This window comes from Periophthalmus magnuspinnatus, chromosome 13, assembly GCF_009829125.3.
Source record: "Periophthalmus magnuspinnatus isolate fPerMag1 chromosome 13, fPerMag1.2.pri, whole genome shotgun sequence".
Lineage (NCBI taxonomy): Eukaryota > Metazoa > Chordata > Actinopteri > Gobiiformes > Gobiidae > Periophthalmus > Periophthalmus magnuspinnatus.
Window position 1 is genome coordinate 25,694,267 of NC_047138.1, and position 19,010 is coordinate 25,713,276.

Consider the following 19,010-nt stretch of genomic DNA (forward strand, 5'->3'; position numbering starts at 1 on the left):
TTCTGTGAATGTGGCTTTTTCAGTTTTGCTACTTGTTCAAAGAAGTAGGTAAATTCTATGTTTTATAATGATTTGTATGTGATTTTAATGAGTATCATTTCTTGTTTTTTGGTATATGTGGTTTTGACTACTCAGGACTCAGAGTTGGGCCTGTCATATGTAAAATTCTGGAGCCATTCACAGCTTTGACAGCTTTTGGTCTTCTGCACAGTCCACAGCCATAAGCAGTGTTTTACATATGTATGCAGATGAAGCTCACCCTGAGAACATGTTAAACTATTAATTTATAAGTATTTGGAGTATGTTTGTTTCACTATGTATTACTGGTTTCAGTAGCTTATAGTCTGCAACTGTATTTAAGAGTAAATGGTAACATAGAGCTGTAGGTACAGTCTATAGGCAAACATGATGAGTCAGTAACTGCTCTGAGGCTGTGTTAGAACATATATTTTTAATGTTTGTATTGGCCTTGTAATGATTAGAGACAGCAGTTTGGATACAGATTGAATAATTAGTGCATTCATTATGGCACAACAAGGTGAGCACATGTATAAAGGTATATATTTAGAATATAAATGATTATTATATGACTAAAGAACTGGAAGGTGAGCTTGTTCTCAAAGATGTGTTTTTAATTCATGTAGAAGCTGATTCAGACAGGTCAGAGTCAGAGTTTAACTCAACACTTTGTGGTGTTTAATTCAATGGACTGTATTTTTGTGAAATTGCAACAACAGTTTCCCCTTAGCCCTGTTGGGATCATTGATTGAACCAAGAAAAAGTTAGATTAGCAACATTCATAGTTAATGTTGTTAATGCTAAGCACTGCTCCTACTCATGTGTTCACTTCAAGAAACAATTATATTTACATTTGTGGGAGTGTCCTTAGTGTGGAAAGTAAGTAATGACACATATTTATGTGTAATTTAGTAGATGATTTGGGTAATGTCCTTTTTAAGAGTATTAAAGATGTACTTGTAATTCAGTATAATTTCTAAATTAAAAGTAATTTGTTACATTTAAAAACACTGGGGTTGTCTTACAGTCCTGGTTGTCTCAGAGGCTAGCAGCCTGATTCACAAGCACACACACAGACAGAACTTGGTCCGAGTGGGACTCGATCCTAAGGCCTTTGGTTTGGGGGACCAACGCTGTAACCACTGAGCCACTGTCTCCCCACTAATAACAGTACTTAGTTTGATATTTCCATCAGGTGTTATATCTGCAGAATCACAGTGGTCCAGATATATGTGATTTTATTCTCGTTCTGATGCAGTGTAACTGAATTGTGAAACTATTCAGGAAAAGTAAGTATTTGTTCTGTGAATGTGGCTTTTTCAGTTTTGCTACTTGTTCAAAGAAGTAGGTAAATTCTATGTTTTATAATGATTTGTATGTGATTTTAATGAGTATCATTTCTTGTTTTTTGGTATATGTGTTTTTGACTACTCTAATGGAGTAATGATTTATGTGGTGTACTGTGCTGTATTTTCAAGCTAATTATTTCAATAATCTTACCTACATTGTTTTGTTGTTCGTTGTTACTGTGTCTAGTGTTTCCTCTGTGGGAGCTGTTTGCACCAGGAGTCATTTGCACAATGGGCCTGTCATCAAACCATTATTTTGGAGTCAATACATTTTGGAGTCAATACATTTGAGCTGTGTTTTTTTTAAAGTTTAAAGTTTTTAAAATTTTGCTTCTTACATAAAAGTTAATGCTACAGCAGACACAGGTGGAGAAATGTAAATGTGAATTGAAATGAGCTGAACCCAGGACCTTGTTGGACAACAACATCAGGCCCTGTGCATTAGTGAAGCTCAGTGAAGACTTGACTTAATGTGACTGTGCTTAGATGTGTAAAAAAGAAGACACTGAAATTAGTTTAAATTGAAACTGCATTTGTATTGTCTGTAGTAGTACTGACAGAGATGAGGCTTTGAGTGTTATTGGGGGAGGACTCAGAGTTGGGTCTGTCATATGCAAAAGTCTGGAGCCATTCACAGCTTTGACGTTGGTTTCCTGCACAGTCCATCCACACATCAGCAGTGTTTTACATATGTATGCAGATGAAGCTCACCCTGAGAACATGATAAACTACTAATTTATAAGTATTTGGAGTATGTTTGTTTCACTATGTATTACTGGTTTCAGTAGCTTATAGTCTGCAACTGTATTTAAGAGTAAATGGTAACATAGAGCTGTAGGTACAGTCTATAGGCAAACATGATGAGTCAGTAACTGCTCTGAGGCTGTGTTAGAACATATATTTTTAATGTTTGTATTGTCCTTATAATGATCAGAGACAGCAGTTTGGATACAGATTGAATAATTAGTGCATTCATTATGGCACAACAAGGTGAGCACATGTATAAAGGTATATATTTAGAATATAAATGATTATTATATGACTAAAGAACTGGAAGGTGAGCTTGTTCTCAAAGATGTGTTTTTAATTCATGTAGAAGCTGATTCAGACAGGTCAGAGTTAGAGTTTAACTCAACACTTTGTGGTGTTTAATTCAATTGACTGTATTTTTGTGAAATTGCAACAACACGGGGGTTGTTACAGAGTTGTCTTACAGTCCTGGTTGTGTCAGTCCATGTGTGTCCCACCTCTGTGGACTGCACTGCTGCATTGATCAGAGTTTAGAGAATATGTAGATATATATTTGAACATCTGAATACAGGTTTAATCAATGAAGTATAGCACAAAAGATGTATGTAAAATGTTAGTAAACACATGTAGCATATATATTTGGCAGTAGTACTTGTACTTCAGTGCGTTTTAGCCAAGTAATTTTTTCAGGAGTACAATTCTGTAGTACCTTTCCATCATTGTGACTTACCTGTAATCATTTCAAATGTTAAATATTCTACAGTTTCAGTGAAGAGTGTTGTGGTTTCTCTTGTGTCATTGGCAGATATTTATAAGGAGTGGTCATAAAAAAAAACAAAAACATGTCTTTGAAAACAAGCAGAGGAAGCAAGTGTGGTGAAATTATCTGTGCTATAAACTCAACCAAAATTAAAACGCGCATGTATTGAATTTTTGTTTTGCGGGTGAAAAATGATGTACTGCGGAATTAAAGAAAAGTACATTTGTCAGAGGAATTACATTTGATGCAAAGGACCAAGGTATTAGAATGACAAGATATCTGTGTATTCATGAAGAATACAGTATAACATTAGTCATAAGAACAAGCTACTTTGTTCTTATATGTATTTTCTTCTATGGTAGTCTGAGGTTTTCTGGTTTTTTAATAGTTGCATTTGATACATTTGTGATGATGTCTGTACAGTGCAAAACAGAAGTGTTGACATTAAAATGTCTGGTCAATGAGAATGACTTGGGGTTGGGGGGTAGAGTTGTGATAGGGCTATTTGACTTGTACTATTCATATGTAATCAGAGTCATTACAGCTGAGAGTTTGGGCCCAACAGCCATCAGCAGAGAATACAATAACACATTAGTCTTGTTTCCATGTGAATACAGGTCAAGAAGTATGTAGCAAGCTCATCCCCAAAGATGCTGAAACTGAATTTGATTTCAGTACTTACATTAGAGTCTATTCCTAATTACAGTTTTGTAATTTACTGTAACTTTGTGGTTACTATTTAATCAGTTTATTAAAGGTAAGGTAACATAAAGTTGCATTATGTGGAACGGTGGTGTTCATGTAAACCTGATTCTATTATTTTATGTGTAGTATATAGTATGTCCATTTTATATCATTATTTATGAACATTGATATTGTGAGAGCAGTAGTGTTTGAACAGCGATAAACACTGTCTTTGTAGCAGGAGGAGTTCAGAAATGAAGGGCAAACATGTGTATCTTGCTTAAATATGTTGGTGTTGTCATGGTGTTTATCTTAATAATATTAGTTATTATAAGTTTGGATTTCTGTTGTTTTATAAGCTTATGAGACAAGCATTTGTTCTTTTGAAAGGGCAGTTTTTCAGGATGATATTAATAACATTAATGTTTGTAAGGATAATGAACATATTATGATTATACTATGAATGTTGGCACCTTATTTAGAGTTCAGCTCAGTTTTTGAAACATAACTATCAACATGTATTGTACATGTGGCTACGAAGTTGTTGTAGTTTGCCAGAAGAAAATAGAAGAAAAATAAATAAGACAAAGGTGGAAATTTGCACCTAAAGGCTGCAAATATCTGGAAAAAAATATCTGAAAAAATGGGGCTGGGGGAAGGGGCTGGGTTATCTGCAAGGGGTGTGGCCACACCTGGGAAGACCAGGTTAAAAGTCAGACATTCGAAAGAGCTCGTGTCTTTGATTGGCAAGCCATTCAGAAGACTCCCATTCTGCGAGGAAGTTTACTTTTTCTCAGTTTGGATACTTTCCCACTCTACGAGGAAGATTACTTTCTTTTAGTGTGGACCATTCACTTTTACTTTTTACTTTGATATTTTTGCGACGACTACTATCAAGTCACAGCTTCTTTTGACTGCATCAAGGTATGTGTACTACTTTGAATTATATACAGTTATAATGTCTGTTTTTATGTCTAAACTGTGTTACCTTTTTAATGGTCTACTATTATTACTGTCAGTCTACTTTAATACTTGAAAAGGAACCATAGTTATGTTTTTGGGAAAGTGCATCTGATCTCATCAGAGCCAAATAAACAACATGATGTTTCTTGGACAAATTACTAACCTCCTAGGTGTTTAGAGTTTGTCTTGACATTATAATGTTGATTACGTACTAATTTTGTATTTTCAACCATTTAAAATGTTTTATTTTTGTTTGTTGTTTCAGGTGTTTTGAACAGGTGCTGTTCAGGTGTTCTGTTCTAAGCACTGCCAGAGTTTCGTGATGTCTCCTATGTTTGGTATGGCTTTATTTTGTATTATATTATTACTGGTTGTGTTGTGTATGTGAGCAGTTTAATTACAAGTTGTAGAGATGAAATTAAGAATACAATGTTTTTGTATCTTTACAGTGGGGATTGGGACTGGTTGGCGTCCTGCCGTGCGCCACTGGACACGCTCCTCTTTCACCGGGAAACAGCTGAGAGTCTGCATCCCACCTGAATCCCCCAACAAGGAGGTATGTCCAATTTATTTTAAAAGTTTATAGTGTGTAGACACAGTGATGTGACATTTTTAAGAGGTTATTTTAGTCTGTCAGCCAGGTGTGTAAATGCAGTGCTGCCAGCCTATGCATATTAATTGTGGACATTAACCATGGCTCAACAGCCACCATCATCTCCATTAACATATGAACTGGCATCAACTGAGTTGCGAAATGTTGTTTTGGGAATTGTTAAAAAAGAAAACATGGTTGTATTTCACACTGTAGCAGCAGATGCAAACACATTGTATATTTACTGGTGTAAAAATAATCATGGATAGATTATTAGTAAACTGTAAACTAACTAAAATTAAAAAGAAATTGGGTTAATATTACACACTTCAGTGTTTAATAAATGCTGTTCTTGTTTTCCAGTTGGTCTTGGTTATCGGGGATTCACATCTCAGATCCTTCGTGGAGAGAGATGTGGACATCAGAGCAGATGGCCCATACTCCTTTGGGTACATTTGCTCCCCTGGTGCTACATCTGACACCCTAGAGACTGACGTACGCCATTCCACTGTTGACCAACGTGTGTCAAAATGTGTGGTGCTGGCTACGGGCAACGACTCTTCCACCAGGGGCCAGACAGTGGAGCGGGCACAGAAGAACTTCCAGAGTCTTCTGTCTACAGTAAAACGTCTTTGCCCAAAGGTATACACTCCCAACAGTGTCACATTTGTTACCACCAAAACACACTGTCACCTCATAGTTTGTGAGCTAAATTTTTGTATTTTTTTAGACATGTGTGGTGGACTTCCCGGCTCGTCATGTGGTCAGTGTGGCCAAGCAGAACCAGTTTCGTGAAGCATACCAGGCAGCAGCAGAGGCAGAAGGTAAGACAAAGTACATGTGCTTGAGTAAAAGTCAAATAGGGTATGGAGATATATAGAGTATATATAGAGAAGAGTATATTTTAAATTGTATTATGTGTTTTTGTAGGGCTGCAGTATGTGTTCTGTGTGGACAGCTTCCCTATGAAGAACTTGCGTCTCTGGGCTAAGGATGGTGTAAGTAATACAAATACTGTTTGTGTGTTGACATAATGTATGTGTGACATAGCAGTGTAATAATTCATGTTATTGTCTTTATGCAGATCCACCTCAGTGTACCTGAAGGCATGCGAGTCTTGTCTGACTTGATCTGTAAGGCCATCAGGGAGCTGTCTGAGAGCACCGTGGATTCTGCCCACCCAAGCCCGAAGACACCTGCCGCCCCGTGTGTGAAGCCCCTGCCGAAGACCCCAGATGTGGTTGTGACCTGTCCCACATCCAGAGCAGTCCGAGTCCCATCTACCACTCCACAGACGGACTCTGAGGGCTGGGAATTTGGAAAGGTAGAGAAAGTGTACAATAGAAAATATATGCTCTGTTATATGTGCCGTGGCCAAATTTCTTATGTGAAAGTGCTAACTGACTTTATGTTTTCAGAAGAGTCTACAGTTGACTGCCACCACGAGAAATGTTTCCCTGCGACAGGTTAGTAAATGTTAACATTATTTTTCAATTCATCAATCAATGTTAGGTCTAAAAATCCTCACTGAGACCATATTTTTCAGGTCACCGGTCTGTGTGCTATTCCCGTGTCTGCTGGCCGCTTCGCTGTTTTGTCTGCACCGCAGAAGACTCCTGCAACCTCAAAGAACCCAACTACCCTGGCAACAAAGAAGGTAAAACAAATGGGCAAATCTATTGATTTGTGAATGTAAAACATAAAACTGTTTTTTAAATATAGTTTTTGTTTGTGAATCTAAAACATAAAACTGTTGTTTAAATATAGTTTTTGTTTGTTGATCTAAAACATAAATGTGTTATTTCAATATAGGTGAGTCAAGCAAGGACTGCCGTGCCAAGTAGAAGTCAGCCAAAGAGACAGGTATATCACAAGATGATGTTTATATGTGCTGTTGAAAATGAAATTGAAAACTGTTGGACAATAATTACCAATATCTATGTTTTTAGATGAAGCATGCAGCCAGAGTTGGGGAAGCAGCGAGCTCAACATCAAGCTGGCAACCTCGAGTTGTGCTGAAAAAGGTTTGATAAAAATATTTACTTCATATTTGGATAGAAAATACATAATACAAGATTGGATTTGTCTAATTGGTATTTGGTTCTTTTTTAGCTGGAGACAACTGTGGCAGAGGCGCCAGTCAGACCTGCTATCAACACAGCACCGACAGAAGATCAGCAGGTATATATCATTTCAAAACATGTCTGTGGGTGGGGTGTCTGGATATATCTAAATCTGAAATCTTCTGTTTTAGGTGCAGACTGATGCTGTAACAGTGACACTACGTCCATCTACCTGCACAGAGCCTGAAGTGGTCGTGGAAGTGGTATGTTCAGGCAGAATGTTTTATATCAAAGCAAGTATTATTTGATTAAGTCATGTTCATAACAATATCTATTCTGTGTGCAGGTGAAGCCTGATGTGAAGAGACCCAGGAGGACCTCCAGTCCTGTTCACAGAGAAGCAGATGTGCAGGTGTGTTAATAAAGTGCTAATACTATAAAATGGCATGCAAAATAATAGTGATTAATCTGTATGTGTAAGCTGTGTTTCTGAGTGTGAATGCTAGTGCTGCTGAGTGTGTATGAGTTTTAATAGAAACTGTTTCTAATGAAATAGTAAATTGGTAAATTGGGTCATTTCAAAACTATGGAGGGGGGGGGGGGATATCAGTGGAAGTATTATGTGATTACACCATGTTCATAACAATATCTATTGTGTGTGTGCAGGAGGAGCCTGATGTGAAGAGACCCAGGAGGACCCCTAGTCCTGTTCACAGAGAAGCAGATATGCAGGTGTGTTAATAAAGTGCTAATAATAAAAGAAAATAACATGCTATAACATAATAGTGATTAAACATTGTGGTATGTAATCTATATGCACGCTGTGTTTCTGATTGTGAATGCTACATGTGTGCTGCTGAGCGTGTATGTCTATGTCTATGCGTGTATGTGTATGTATGAGCGTCTTTTTAATATGAAACTGTTTCAAATTAAATGGTAATAACATTGTTGTCTTTTTTGTTTCTTAGGTACCAATGAAGAAGGTCTGCTGTGGAAAGCAAGTCCCTGTTTCCAGACTGCAGCGGCCGTCACCCGAAGAGTGCAAAGCAAAAGTGGCCAAGAAGGATTCCTGCCATGAAAAACAAGCATCTGTTCAACTACAGCCTCTGCAGCACGAAGACAGCAAAGCTCCTCAGTTTGACAATATTGTTGGGTCATTTCATCAAGGACACACAATATTTCATCCACAAAGTAGAGGAAAGCAGTGCATGGCCATTGCTTTGGCTGCAATTGTTAAACACACACACGTGCGGGAGGTGCATGAATGGTCTCAGAAAGATCTAAACATGGTTTTACTGGAAGGTGATCGTCTGTACATAAGGAAGAAGCATCGTATTCCTGGGGATCAGTCTTATTTGGGAGCTTTCGATTTTAAAAAGGAGGAGAAGCTGTTTGGCAAGACGTTTTGTTTGAAAATGGTCACTGTTATTGGACGCCTGCTTTCAGCCACCAACCCTGTGGAAAAAGTATGTTTTGTTACTTTGAAGACAGCTCTGGAAGAACATCTTGCTACTGACAACGCTTGTCTCTTCACCATGTCAGGCACTACATGTGCTATTATCGCTAAAAATGGCATGTATGCTATTGTGGACTCCCATGCACGCAGTAAATCTGGGATGGTAGATGGCAATGGTTCAAGTGTTGTTGTGTTTTTCCAGAGAATCAGTGAAGTTTATGACCACATAATCCAACTTGCAGCAGGATTCATTGATTCAAATGTTGAGTTTGAGCTCAATAGCGTGGCAGTGACTTTGAAAGACTGTGACTGTGATGGTGTGACTGCTGAGCCTACTCTGGGCTGTCCTGAACCTCATGCTGTGACTGAACTTAAAAGTAACCCCAATTCCTGTGTTACTGAAAGTACTGCTGCAACTGACACGGCTGGTTTGAAAGCTTGTGATCCTGGATTCAAGACAAAGGAAAATTTACCAGAAGTAGGACACAAATGTGGCAGAACACAAATGAAATCTCCATTGCACAAAAAGCGATACAGGGTTGACACAGAGTTAAAAAGTGGATCTCCAATTGTCAAGAAAGCCAAACTGCATGATGCAAATGACATTACAATCGTTGGTCATGAGGAAAATGCTTTGCAGTTTAATCCTCTTTCTGAAAAAGTGTGCAAGGCAATTTGCAAATTTCTTCATGTTGAATTTGAAAATTGCAATGTTAAAGAGTCCTTATGCGCTGGTGATGCCGGGGTGCCATGTCATAATGAGAAGATTGTTGCCGATGGTAACTGTTTCTTCCGTGCCATTTCTCAAGCCATAAGTGGGACACAGAAACACCATAGAAGAATCAGACTGAACGCAGTGAAGCACTTAGAAAAGAATCCTGAAAAATATCACTGCCTTTTGAATGAAGAACATCAGCATTTGACTGTGGCAGAGTACATCAAACTGCAAAAGATGTGTTATGTCAACACCTGGGCAACACAAACTGAAATTCAAGCCACAGCTGATTGCATTGGAGTTGATATTTACACCTTCTATCAAGGCAAATGGTTAAGATTTCAAAACAGTGCAAAACAACAGTCCGCTGAAGGCATCTACCTACAGAATCACGGAGCTCATTATGAACATGTTGTCTGTGTCAAACAAGGTCAACAAAATGACTGTTATAAACTGTGTACGTTTGGTGAGCCCCAGGGACACGTCACAAGATCAGCACATGCAACGAGTGTCTTCAGTTCAAATCCTCTTGATGAAAATACTATTGACAGATCACATGAGAACAAGAACATCATTTTGTCAAAGTATTTAAGGAAAAAGAAGGCACAGAAGAAGAGAGAATATGAAAATGTGAAATATCATGAAGAGGAGGGATATCGATTGAAAGAAAGAGGAAGGAGTAGTGGAAAATATAAAACTGATCTGCAATATAAAGAATGTGTTAAAGCATACAGTGTGGAGAAATACAAAACTGACCTGGAACATAAAGAGAAATTGAAAGCACTGAGTGTGGAAAAATACAAAACTGACCTGGAACATAAAGAGAAGTTGAAAGCACTGAGTGTGGAAAAGTATAAAACCGACCAGGAACATAAAGAGAAGTTGAAAGCACTGAGTGTGAAAAAGTACAAAACTGAACAGGAACATAAAGAGAAATTGAAAGCACTGAGTGTGGAAAAGTACAGAACCGACCTGGAACATAAAGACAAGTTGAAAGCACTGAGTGTGGATAAATACAAATCCGACCTGCAACATAAAGAGAAGCTGAAAGCATATAGTTGTGAAAAATACAGAAGTGATTTGATACACCAAAATAAAGTTAAAGCTGAAAGTGTCCGGAACTATAAAGCAAACCCTGATCTTCGACAAAAATTAAAATCAATAAATAAAGCCAAATACCACAAAGACAGTACTTTCAGACGTAAAGTCCTGGATAAAAAACAATTCAAAAGAAATCAAGAAAAAGTGCTGGCTGATCAGATGAACGTTGTAATGAATGAATTTTTAAAGAAAGCCAACGATGGACCTGAATTTATTTGCTGTGTATGTTTCCGATCCATGTTTAAAGCAGCAGTAGTTCCATACAAACAAAAGAACTACAAAAACAAAGCAGCTCAAGTAACGGCGGAAACATGTGTCTCAGATGAGTATTTGCATGAATGTACCTCTGAGTGCAATGCACCATGTCCATTACAAGAATCAAGAGGTGAGCTTTGGATGTGCAAGGTTTGTCATTCAAAGATCCGAAGAGGTGTAACCCCAGCAGAATGGTGGGGAAACAATTTACAACTGGATTCAATTCCTCTTGAGTTGGCTTGTTTGAATCATCTTGAAAAACATTTGATTGCTTTAAACATTCCATTTATGAAAGTATTAGCTTTACCAAAGGGTGGTCAAAATGGATGCCACGGACCAATTTTTTGCGTCCCTTCTTCAGTAAATCATACTTGTTCTGTTTTGCCTCGGTCAAATCTAGAAGGTTGTCTGTTACGTGTTAAATTAAAGCGCAAGCTATCTTACAAAGGACATTATGAATATCACTTTGTCGACACAAATCACCTGAAAGAAGCACTTAAATATTTAAAGGAAAACAATCAATATTATCAAGACATAGAAATAAATGAAGAATGGGTGAATGAGTTTGCTAAAGAAGAAGAAAACCAAGCACAAGACGACTCTAATGGTAATGCACAAAACAGTTCCCCTGAGGATGCCCAAGACAAAACTCAACATGAAGAAGAAAAACACACAGAAGAAGTCTCCAACAATAATTCAAAACAAACTGAGTCTCCTGATGAAGAAGATGAAACTCTACATGACCGGCAAAACCACTGTATTTATCAAGATTCTTGTTCCATGCCTGTTGATCTTGGTCAAGAAACTCTTGATCAGGGTTTTGAAGATATAATTAATCTGGCACCTGCTGAAGGAAACAATCCTGTGCGTATTTTGTCAGATAAAGATAATGAAGCAAAATCCTTTCCATATCTTTTTCCATCAGGGAACAATACTTATCATACACCCAGACAGCACTACTTGACATTGGCACGATATTTTAATAACAGAATATTGCACGCTGATGGAAGGTTTGCAAAGTGCGTTGAATACATTTTTTTTGCACAATACATGTCAGAAGTTCAGCAAGTCATTCAGCAAGTGTCAATAGCATCACGCAAAGGACACACAAACCCTGCAGGCCAAAAAGAAAATGCTCCAGAAAACATTGAGTCTTTGCAAGACATCATTAAGACTGATGAAGGATATCGTTTTCTAAGGCCTATAAGAGGTACTCCAAGCTTTTGGCAAGGTGCACAAAAGGATTTACTTGCCATGGTGCGGAATCTGGGAAAACCCACTTTCTTTTGCAGTTTTTCGTCTGCAGACTTGCGCTGGGGAGGGCTTTTAAATTCAATTTTGAAGCAAGAGGGGAGAACTGAAACTTCTGAGAGTTTGGAGTATGCTGAAAGGTGTGAACTGTTACGTAATCGCCCTGTCACTGCAGCACGCATGTTTGACTACAGGTGGCATCTCTTGTTGAATTACGTGTTACTATCTTCATTGAATCCAATTGGAAAAATTAAAGATTACTTTTATCGTGTAGAATTTCAACAACGTGGATCACCCCACGTACACGCTTTATTTTGGATTGAGGATGCTCCTGAGATTGGAAAAAACACAGATGAAGAAGTGGTGAAATTCATCAACAAGTACATAACATGTGAAATACCCACACAAGATCAGCAATTAGCTGAAACTGTTACCTCCGTGCAGCAACATTCTCAACGGCATTCGAAAACATGTAAGAAAAAGAATACAGCCTGCCGGTTCAATTTCCCACGCCCTGTATCTGAACGTACTTTCATCACCAAAAAACAGAAAATACCAAAGTGCCCAAAGTGCCAAGGTGACACTGCAACAAACAGCCAAGAACAAAAAAAAGACACTGCTGAATGCATATGCTCTCAGAATGAACAGAACTTTATGAAAGAAGAGGATGCAATGAAAATACTGACAACTGTTAAAAAAGCACTTCTGGATAAAGACAATCCCATTACAAGTATCCAGCAACTGTTTCAAAATGTTGGCATTACGCAGGAAGTATGGGAGAAAGCACTTAAATGTGTTGAAAAACGCATGCAAATTGTCCTGCAAAGAGATGTCAATGAAATTTGGATTAATCCATATAATCCAATTTTGTTGAAATGTTGGAATGCCAACATGGACATCCAATATGTGGTTGATGTATATGCTTGTATCGTTTATATTATAAGCTATATGTCCAAATCTGAGAGAGAGATGGGGCTGTTGTTGAAACAAACACACCAAGAGGCAACAAAACAGGGAAACGCTGATGCCAAAGAAGCTATGAAGAAGATTGGCCAAGCCTACCTCCATAACCGTGATGTGTCTGCACAAGAAGCTGTGTACAGAATCACTCAAATGCACCTCAAAGAATGTTCAAGGAAAGTTGTGTTTATCCCCACAGGTGACACAATTTTCAAACTCACCAAACCACTAAATGAGCTGAAAAAGTCAGGAAACAATGACATTTGGATGACTGGATTTGTGGATCGATATAAGAACAGACCGCAGAATGACACTTTTGATAATATGTGTATAGCCACATTTGCTTCAGAGTATCGTGTGTTAAGTACATCAGAAAAGAAATCCAAAAATGTGATTAAGTTACAGAATTCATGTGGCTATATTTCAAAACGTTTTAGAACCAAACCTGCTGTTGTGCGCTATGCACGGTTTTCAGAAACAAAGAATCCTGAGCTATATTACAAAAGTCTGTTACAGCTGTTTTTTCCTTATCGTCATGATAACGACCTCAAACCTTCATCATTTCATTCTTTTGAACAGTTCTACAAAGAGGGCACAGTGCAGCTTGGCAACCAGACCGTTTCAGTGATGTCAATTGTGAATTCAAACAGATCTCACTATGACATTGAAACTGAAGATTTGGAAGAGATAAAAAATAACCTGGACTCTAATGAAATATTAGAGGATGCTTGGGCCATGCTTTGTCCTGAGCAAGAAGCAGAACGTTTGGAAGCCAGTGATGAGCTTGCACAGAGTAAAGTGGATGATGAAGACCCCTTGCCCCATATTCCAGATTTGGGGATAGCTAACAAAGAAACTGCTCATTTAGAAAAACAACACAATGCGATGACTCGAGCTGAAGGTTTGGATTTAATTCGATCTTTAAATGACATCCAGCTGTCTATTTTTTTCAAAATACAAAAGTGGTGCGTACAAAAAGTCAATGGAAATGATCCAGAACCTTTACATGTGTTCATCACTGGTGGCGCTGGCACAGGGAAAAGCCACTTGATTCGGGCCATTCAGTACGAAGCCAATCGTCTATTTGCTCCAATGCGGCGCCACCCAGACAACATGAGTGTTTTAATAACAGCACCCACTGGTATGGCAGCATACAATCTAAATGCATCTACAATTCACAGTGCATTTAGCATTGGAACAGATGTGACACTTCCCTACATACCATTAGGTGAAGAAAAACTCAATTCTCTCCGTGCCAAATATATTGATGTGAAGTTAGTAATCATTGATGAAATATCAATGGTTTCTCATAAACTGCTCACGTATATACATGGACGGCTGAGGCAAATCAAGCAAAGAGGTGATGTTTCCCCTTTTGGAAATGTCAGCCTTATAGCAGTTGGTGATTTCTATCAGTTACCTCCAGTTATGGCAAAAGGTTTGTACACTGACAATCTACCTCTGAACTTTTGGTCAAGTTTCAAAATGGCTGAACTGAAAACAATTGTCAGACAGAAGGATACCACATTTGCAGAATTACTGAACAGATTAAGAACACGATCGAAAGGGACACCCATGCTTCATGAAGACATCCACATTCTACAAAGTCGTGAAACTGGAGAGGAGTCTTCTGCTCTACATATTTTTCCAACAAATTCACAGGTAAATGAACATAACTTTAACCAGCTCAAAGCCACTTGTCCTGACTATCAAACAATAGATGCACAGGACTATCACTACAACAGGAAAACTGGAAAAATGGAAAGCAAAGTCACACCTCACAGTAAAGACAACCTCACCAGTCTGCAGAAACAGCTATTTTTGGGTGTTCCTGCCAGAGTTATGCTGTGTAAAAACATTGATGTGGAAGATGGATTGGTCAATGGAGTCTGTGGAACTGTAACACATATTAGTGAAACAGAAAGAAATGGACTTCCTGAAGCTGTGTATGTTCAGTTTGATGACATCAATGTTGGCACACAGAGACGAAAGAAGTACCCATCCACTGCACCTGCTTTAATAAACTCCACGCGGATACAGCCAGAGGAGGAAAGGGCTAACAGCAAAGGGGGAAAACGTCGTCAGTTTCCTCTTGCACTTGCCTGGGCTGTTACAATCCACAAAGTACAAGGCCTGACTGTTGACAATGCTGTGGTGTCGCTAAAGCAAGTGTTTGCCTCAGGACAATCTTATGTGGCTCTAAGTCGTGTAAGAAGTCTAGATGGCCTTATTATCCAGGACTTTGATGAAAAGGCTATTTATTGTAATGATGAGGTAAAACATGCATTGGAAGCTATGCCATGCTTCTTGGATGACAATGTGTCACAAGCCAAACAGTCAGCTGATGTGTTAACCTTGTTTTTGATGAATGTTCAGGGTTTAGTAAAACATGTACCTGATTTGGTGTCATCCATGCAGCATTTACAGCCTGACTGTATAGCTGTGACAGAAACATGGTTAACATCTCAGTCTGCGCTTCATAGTGTTGACATAGACGGTTACAGTTTCCACAGCCGTCCACGAAGTCTGGCATACGAACACAGCAAGCATCCAGCTCTTACTACACTCAAAAGTCAACATCATGGTGGAGTGGGCATGTATTGCTCCAACAACACTAACTATCACTTTCCTGATGTACCCCAATTTAATTTGGAGTGCTTAATTTACAAAAATGTAAATCATCAGGTTTTAGTTGCTGTTGTGTATCGTCCACCAACATATCCCATGTCTGTGTTCAAGCAGAATTTGAAAAAACTCCTAACCTGGCTACAGGCACAAAGTCAGTCAATTGTGGTTATGGGAGATTTCAATGACGACATATTGAAATCATCGTCAGTGTGCAATTTCATGAGCAGTTACGGATATGTTCAGAATGTCACGTCTCCAACTACAGAACGAGGCACTTTGATTGATCATGTCTATGTCAAATCTGAACAATATGAGATTTCATCAGAAGTTGTTCCAACATATTTCAGTGATCATCAGGGCATAGCCTGCTCTCTTAAGATGAAGTCTGTTTAGAGTTTTTTTCTAATCCAAATGTTTTTTATTTTTTGTTCAATATGAATTCAGACTGTATTTTCTGCTTATTGTAAATGTGCTCATTACTTGCTATGTAAAAGTCTGTCTGTAACATTTGTTCTGTCAATATTTTTTTGTTTTATTTCTACAAAATAAATTCTCTGTACATAAATACATGCAATTGTAATTTCTAATTTCTATTATATGTATTTTAAAAAGCCAGATGTCCGTGCTGAATTTCAAATATTTGTAACAAAGTATTTACCTTAGGCCCCATTCAAAAGTTTATGGGGGCGCTGTGGAGAAATGTACTGTCTGACCTATGTAAATTGTTTATAATTACATTCTGATCAACATTTTGCACAAAATGTAGATCAATGCCAGCAATAGGACACTGCATTTTTGAGTTAAGTGTAATTTAATACTTAAAAAAAAATCTTTTTTTTGCAGGCTGGCCACAACTACATTTTATGACTTAGAAAAATTCAACAGAGTCGACTATAATTCAGCATGGGTCGAGTTAATTTTGCTGGAAGAAAATCCACAGCGTAAAAACATAGAATGTGAGAGATAAAATATTGAAAAAATGGGGTCCCACCCACAATGGCCGACTTCCTGTAGGGTTTAAGGTGAAGTCATAATCTATTTTTTTTACTTGTCTTGACATGTTCTATGCTTGTACCAAATTTCATTTGTCTGCAATGAAAAAGGTCTCTCATTGCGGTAGTGTATTTCTATTTTTGAGGTGGCGCTATTGAGTAATTTTGCAACATAATTTTTTTGTACATGAAAATACAAAAATTTTGACCAACTTTGCATTTTAAGCCATAGCTTGATTAGTTTAGAGCATCTATTTAGTCAGGAACAAAGTCCAGTACTCTGAACCCCATGTATTTCAATAGCACATTTATTATGTTACCATGGAAACATGGTTGCAAATAGGAGTATGTTCTCATTGGCTTTTTTGTTGAGTTTGACAAACCAAATGTCCATGCTGAATTTCAAATGTTTATGGCAAAGTGGATGCTGAAAAGGCCTTCGATAAGGTGGAGTGGCAGTTTCTGTTCGAAGTTCTTCAGAGATTTGGCATAAAAAAGTCATTTCTCTCTTGGATTAAATTACTTTATGCTGACCCTCAGGCTATGGTACTCACAAATGGACAGTTATCCACACCTTTTAAGTTGCATAGAGGTACAAGACAGGGTTGCCCCCTTTCCCCACTATTATTTACTTTGGCAATCGAGCCACTTGCAATGGCGATTCGCAATCACCCCATTTTAAAAGGTATTACAATAGGCGATAGGGAACATCGCTTCGCCCTGTATGCAGATGATGTGATCTTGTTTTGCTCCAATTTGAAGCAAACCATACCTGTTCTAATAGATCTAACAACATATTTTGGCAACTTCGCAGGTTATAAAATTAATAGCTCAAAATGTGCAATATTATTTATGAACAAATTAGAACGAGTGAAGCCCCCACTTCATACTCCTTTTGAGGTCTGTGATCATAGTTTTACTTATCTTGGGGTTAAAATTGCACCTACCATTGACGAAATTATTCCAAAAAATTATAATGACCTAACAGAAAGGGTTACTCAGTTGATAAATAGGTGGAACAATTTACCCATTTCAATGATTGGTCGAATAAATATATTAAAAATGTCAATTCTACCAAAATTTTTATATCTTTTTCAATCTATCCCTCTTGCTCCCCCCAAGTCTTTTTTTAAGAGTCTTAGGAATCTGTTCTCGAATTTTGTGTGGAACAATAAACGTCCTAGGCTTAGGCTTTCCCTTCTGTATTTACCATATGACAGAGGTGGCTTGAAATTACCAAACCTAGAGTGGTATTATTGGGCAGCTCAAATAAGAGCTGGCATGTTTTATTTTCAGGAAAATGCCCCACCGGCTTGGGTTTCAATTGAAACGCATTTGATTAATATCCCTCCAAACTTATATATGTACTCAGCGAACAAATCAAAATTACTTAAGAGCACTAGAAACCCTTTCCTTCGGAATACATTGTTGGTTTGGCACTCTTCTTTGGCATATTTGGAGGAAAGCACCAAAATCTCTCAATTTTCTCCCATCTTTGGGAATGATGAATTTGTTCCTGGTAGAGCAGACTCTGGGTTTAAAATCTGGGCGGTTCAGGGTATAAGTAAAATAGGAGACCTGTATGATGACAACAAGATGCTCATGTCTTTTGAAGAGCTAAAATCCAAATATAACATCCCCAAAAAACATTTCTTTAAATATTTACAACTTAGGAGTTTCATTTTTTCCAAACAACAAAAAAACAGCTTGTCGATCCCCCCTTTATCCACGCTTGAAGAATATACTTTAAAATTTTTAGATTCAAAAGGACAGATTTCATTGTTATACACTCTTTTTGTGAGTAAATCTAAAGAATCTTCTATGCGTTTCTGCAGAGCTTGGAAGGCAGATTTGCAAGAGGACATAACAGATGAGGAATGGACAAAATCTTGTCAACTAGCTCAGACTCAGTCCTTAAATACAAACTCAAAGCTGTTGCAATATAAATGGATAAGTAGATGGTACATAACACCTGTTAAACTAAACCGATTTAATCCTAATATACCAGACACGTGCTTGAAATGTAAAGACCAAAAAGGTACCCTGTTTCACTGTATGTGGGAATGTCCTCTTATACTATCATTTTGGAGTAATGTTTTGAATATGGTCAGTAAAATTGTGGGTAAGGGTGTCCCTATAAACCTTAATCCTAAAATGTGCCTGTTGAATATTTATCCAAATGATTTGCATAAAAGTATTGTATCTTTGTTGAATATTTGTTTTCTAGAAGCCAAACGTTGTATAGCTACATCATGGAAATCAGATATTCCTTGCTCTGCTTCTCAGTGGTTGAAAGGAATGACTTTCTGTCTGGCATTGGAAAAGATAAGCTACTCTACAAAAAACAAACTTGACAAGTTTTGGGAAATATGGACAATATTCTATAATTTTTTGGTGAATAATAACATATCTGTTGACGGCTGGGTAAACGATACTGTTTAATTATTTTTGCAATATTATTATATTTAATTAT

At 37.8% G+C, this 19,010-nt stretch overlaps 1 protein-coding gene across 1 annotated transcript; it reads left to right on the plus strand.

The window, feature by feature from the left end:
- Window positions 1-4,846: 4,846 nt before the first annotated feature.
- On the plus strand, window positions 4,847-15,938 carry LOC117379863 (uncharacterized). The gene is made up of 16 exons (XM_033976568.1): window positions 4,847-4,862; window positions 4,974-5,080; window positions 5,480-5,737; window positions 5,847-5,940; window positions 6,047-6,114; window positions 6,201-6,440; window positions 6,535-6,582; window positions 6,663-6,773; window positions 6,929-6,979; window positions 7,066-7,140; window positions 7,229-7,297; window positions 7,371-7,442; window positions 7,526-7,591; window positions 7,846-7,911; window positions 8,148-9,780; window positions 10,699-15,938. The coding sequence occupies exons 1-16, from the start codon at window positions 4,847-4,849 to the stop codon at window positions 15,936-15,938; spliced, it is 8,214 nt and encodes a 2,737-aa protein (XP_033832459.1).
- Window positions 15,939-19,010: the final 3,072 nt, after the last annotated feature.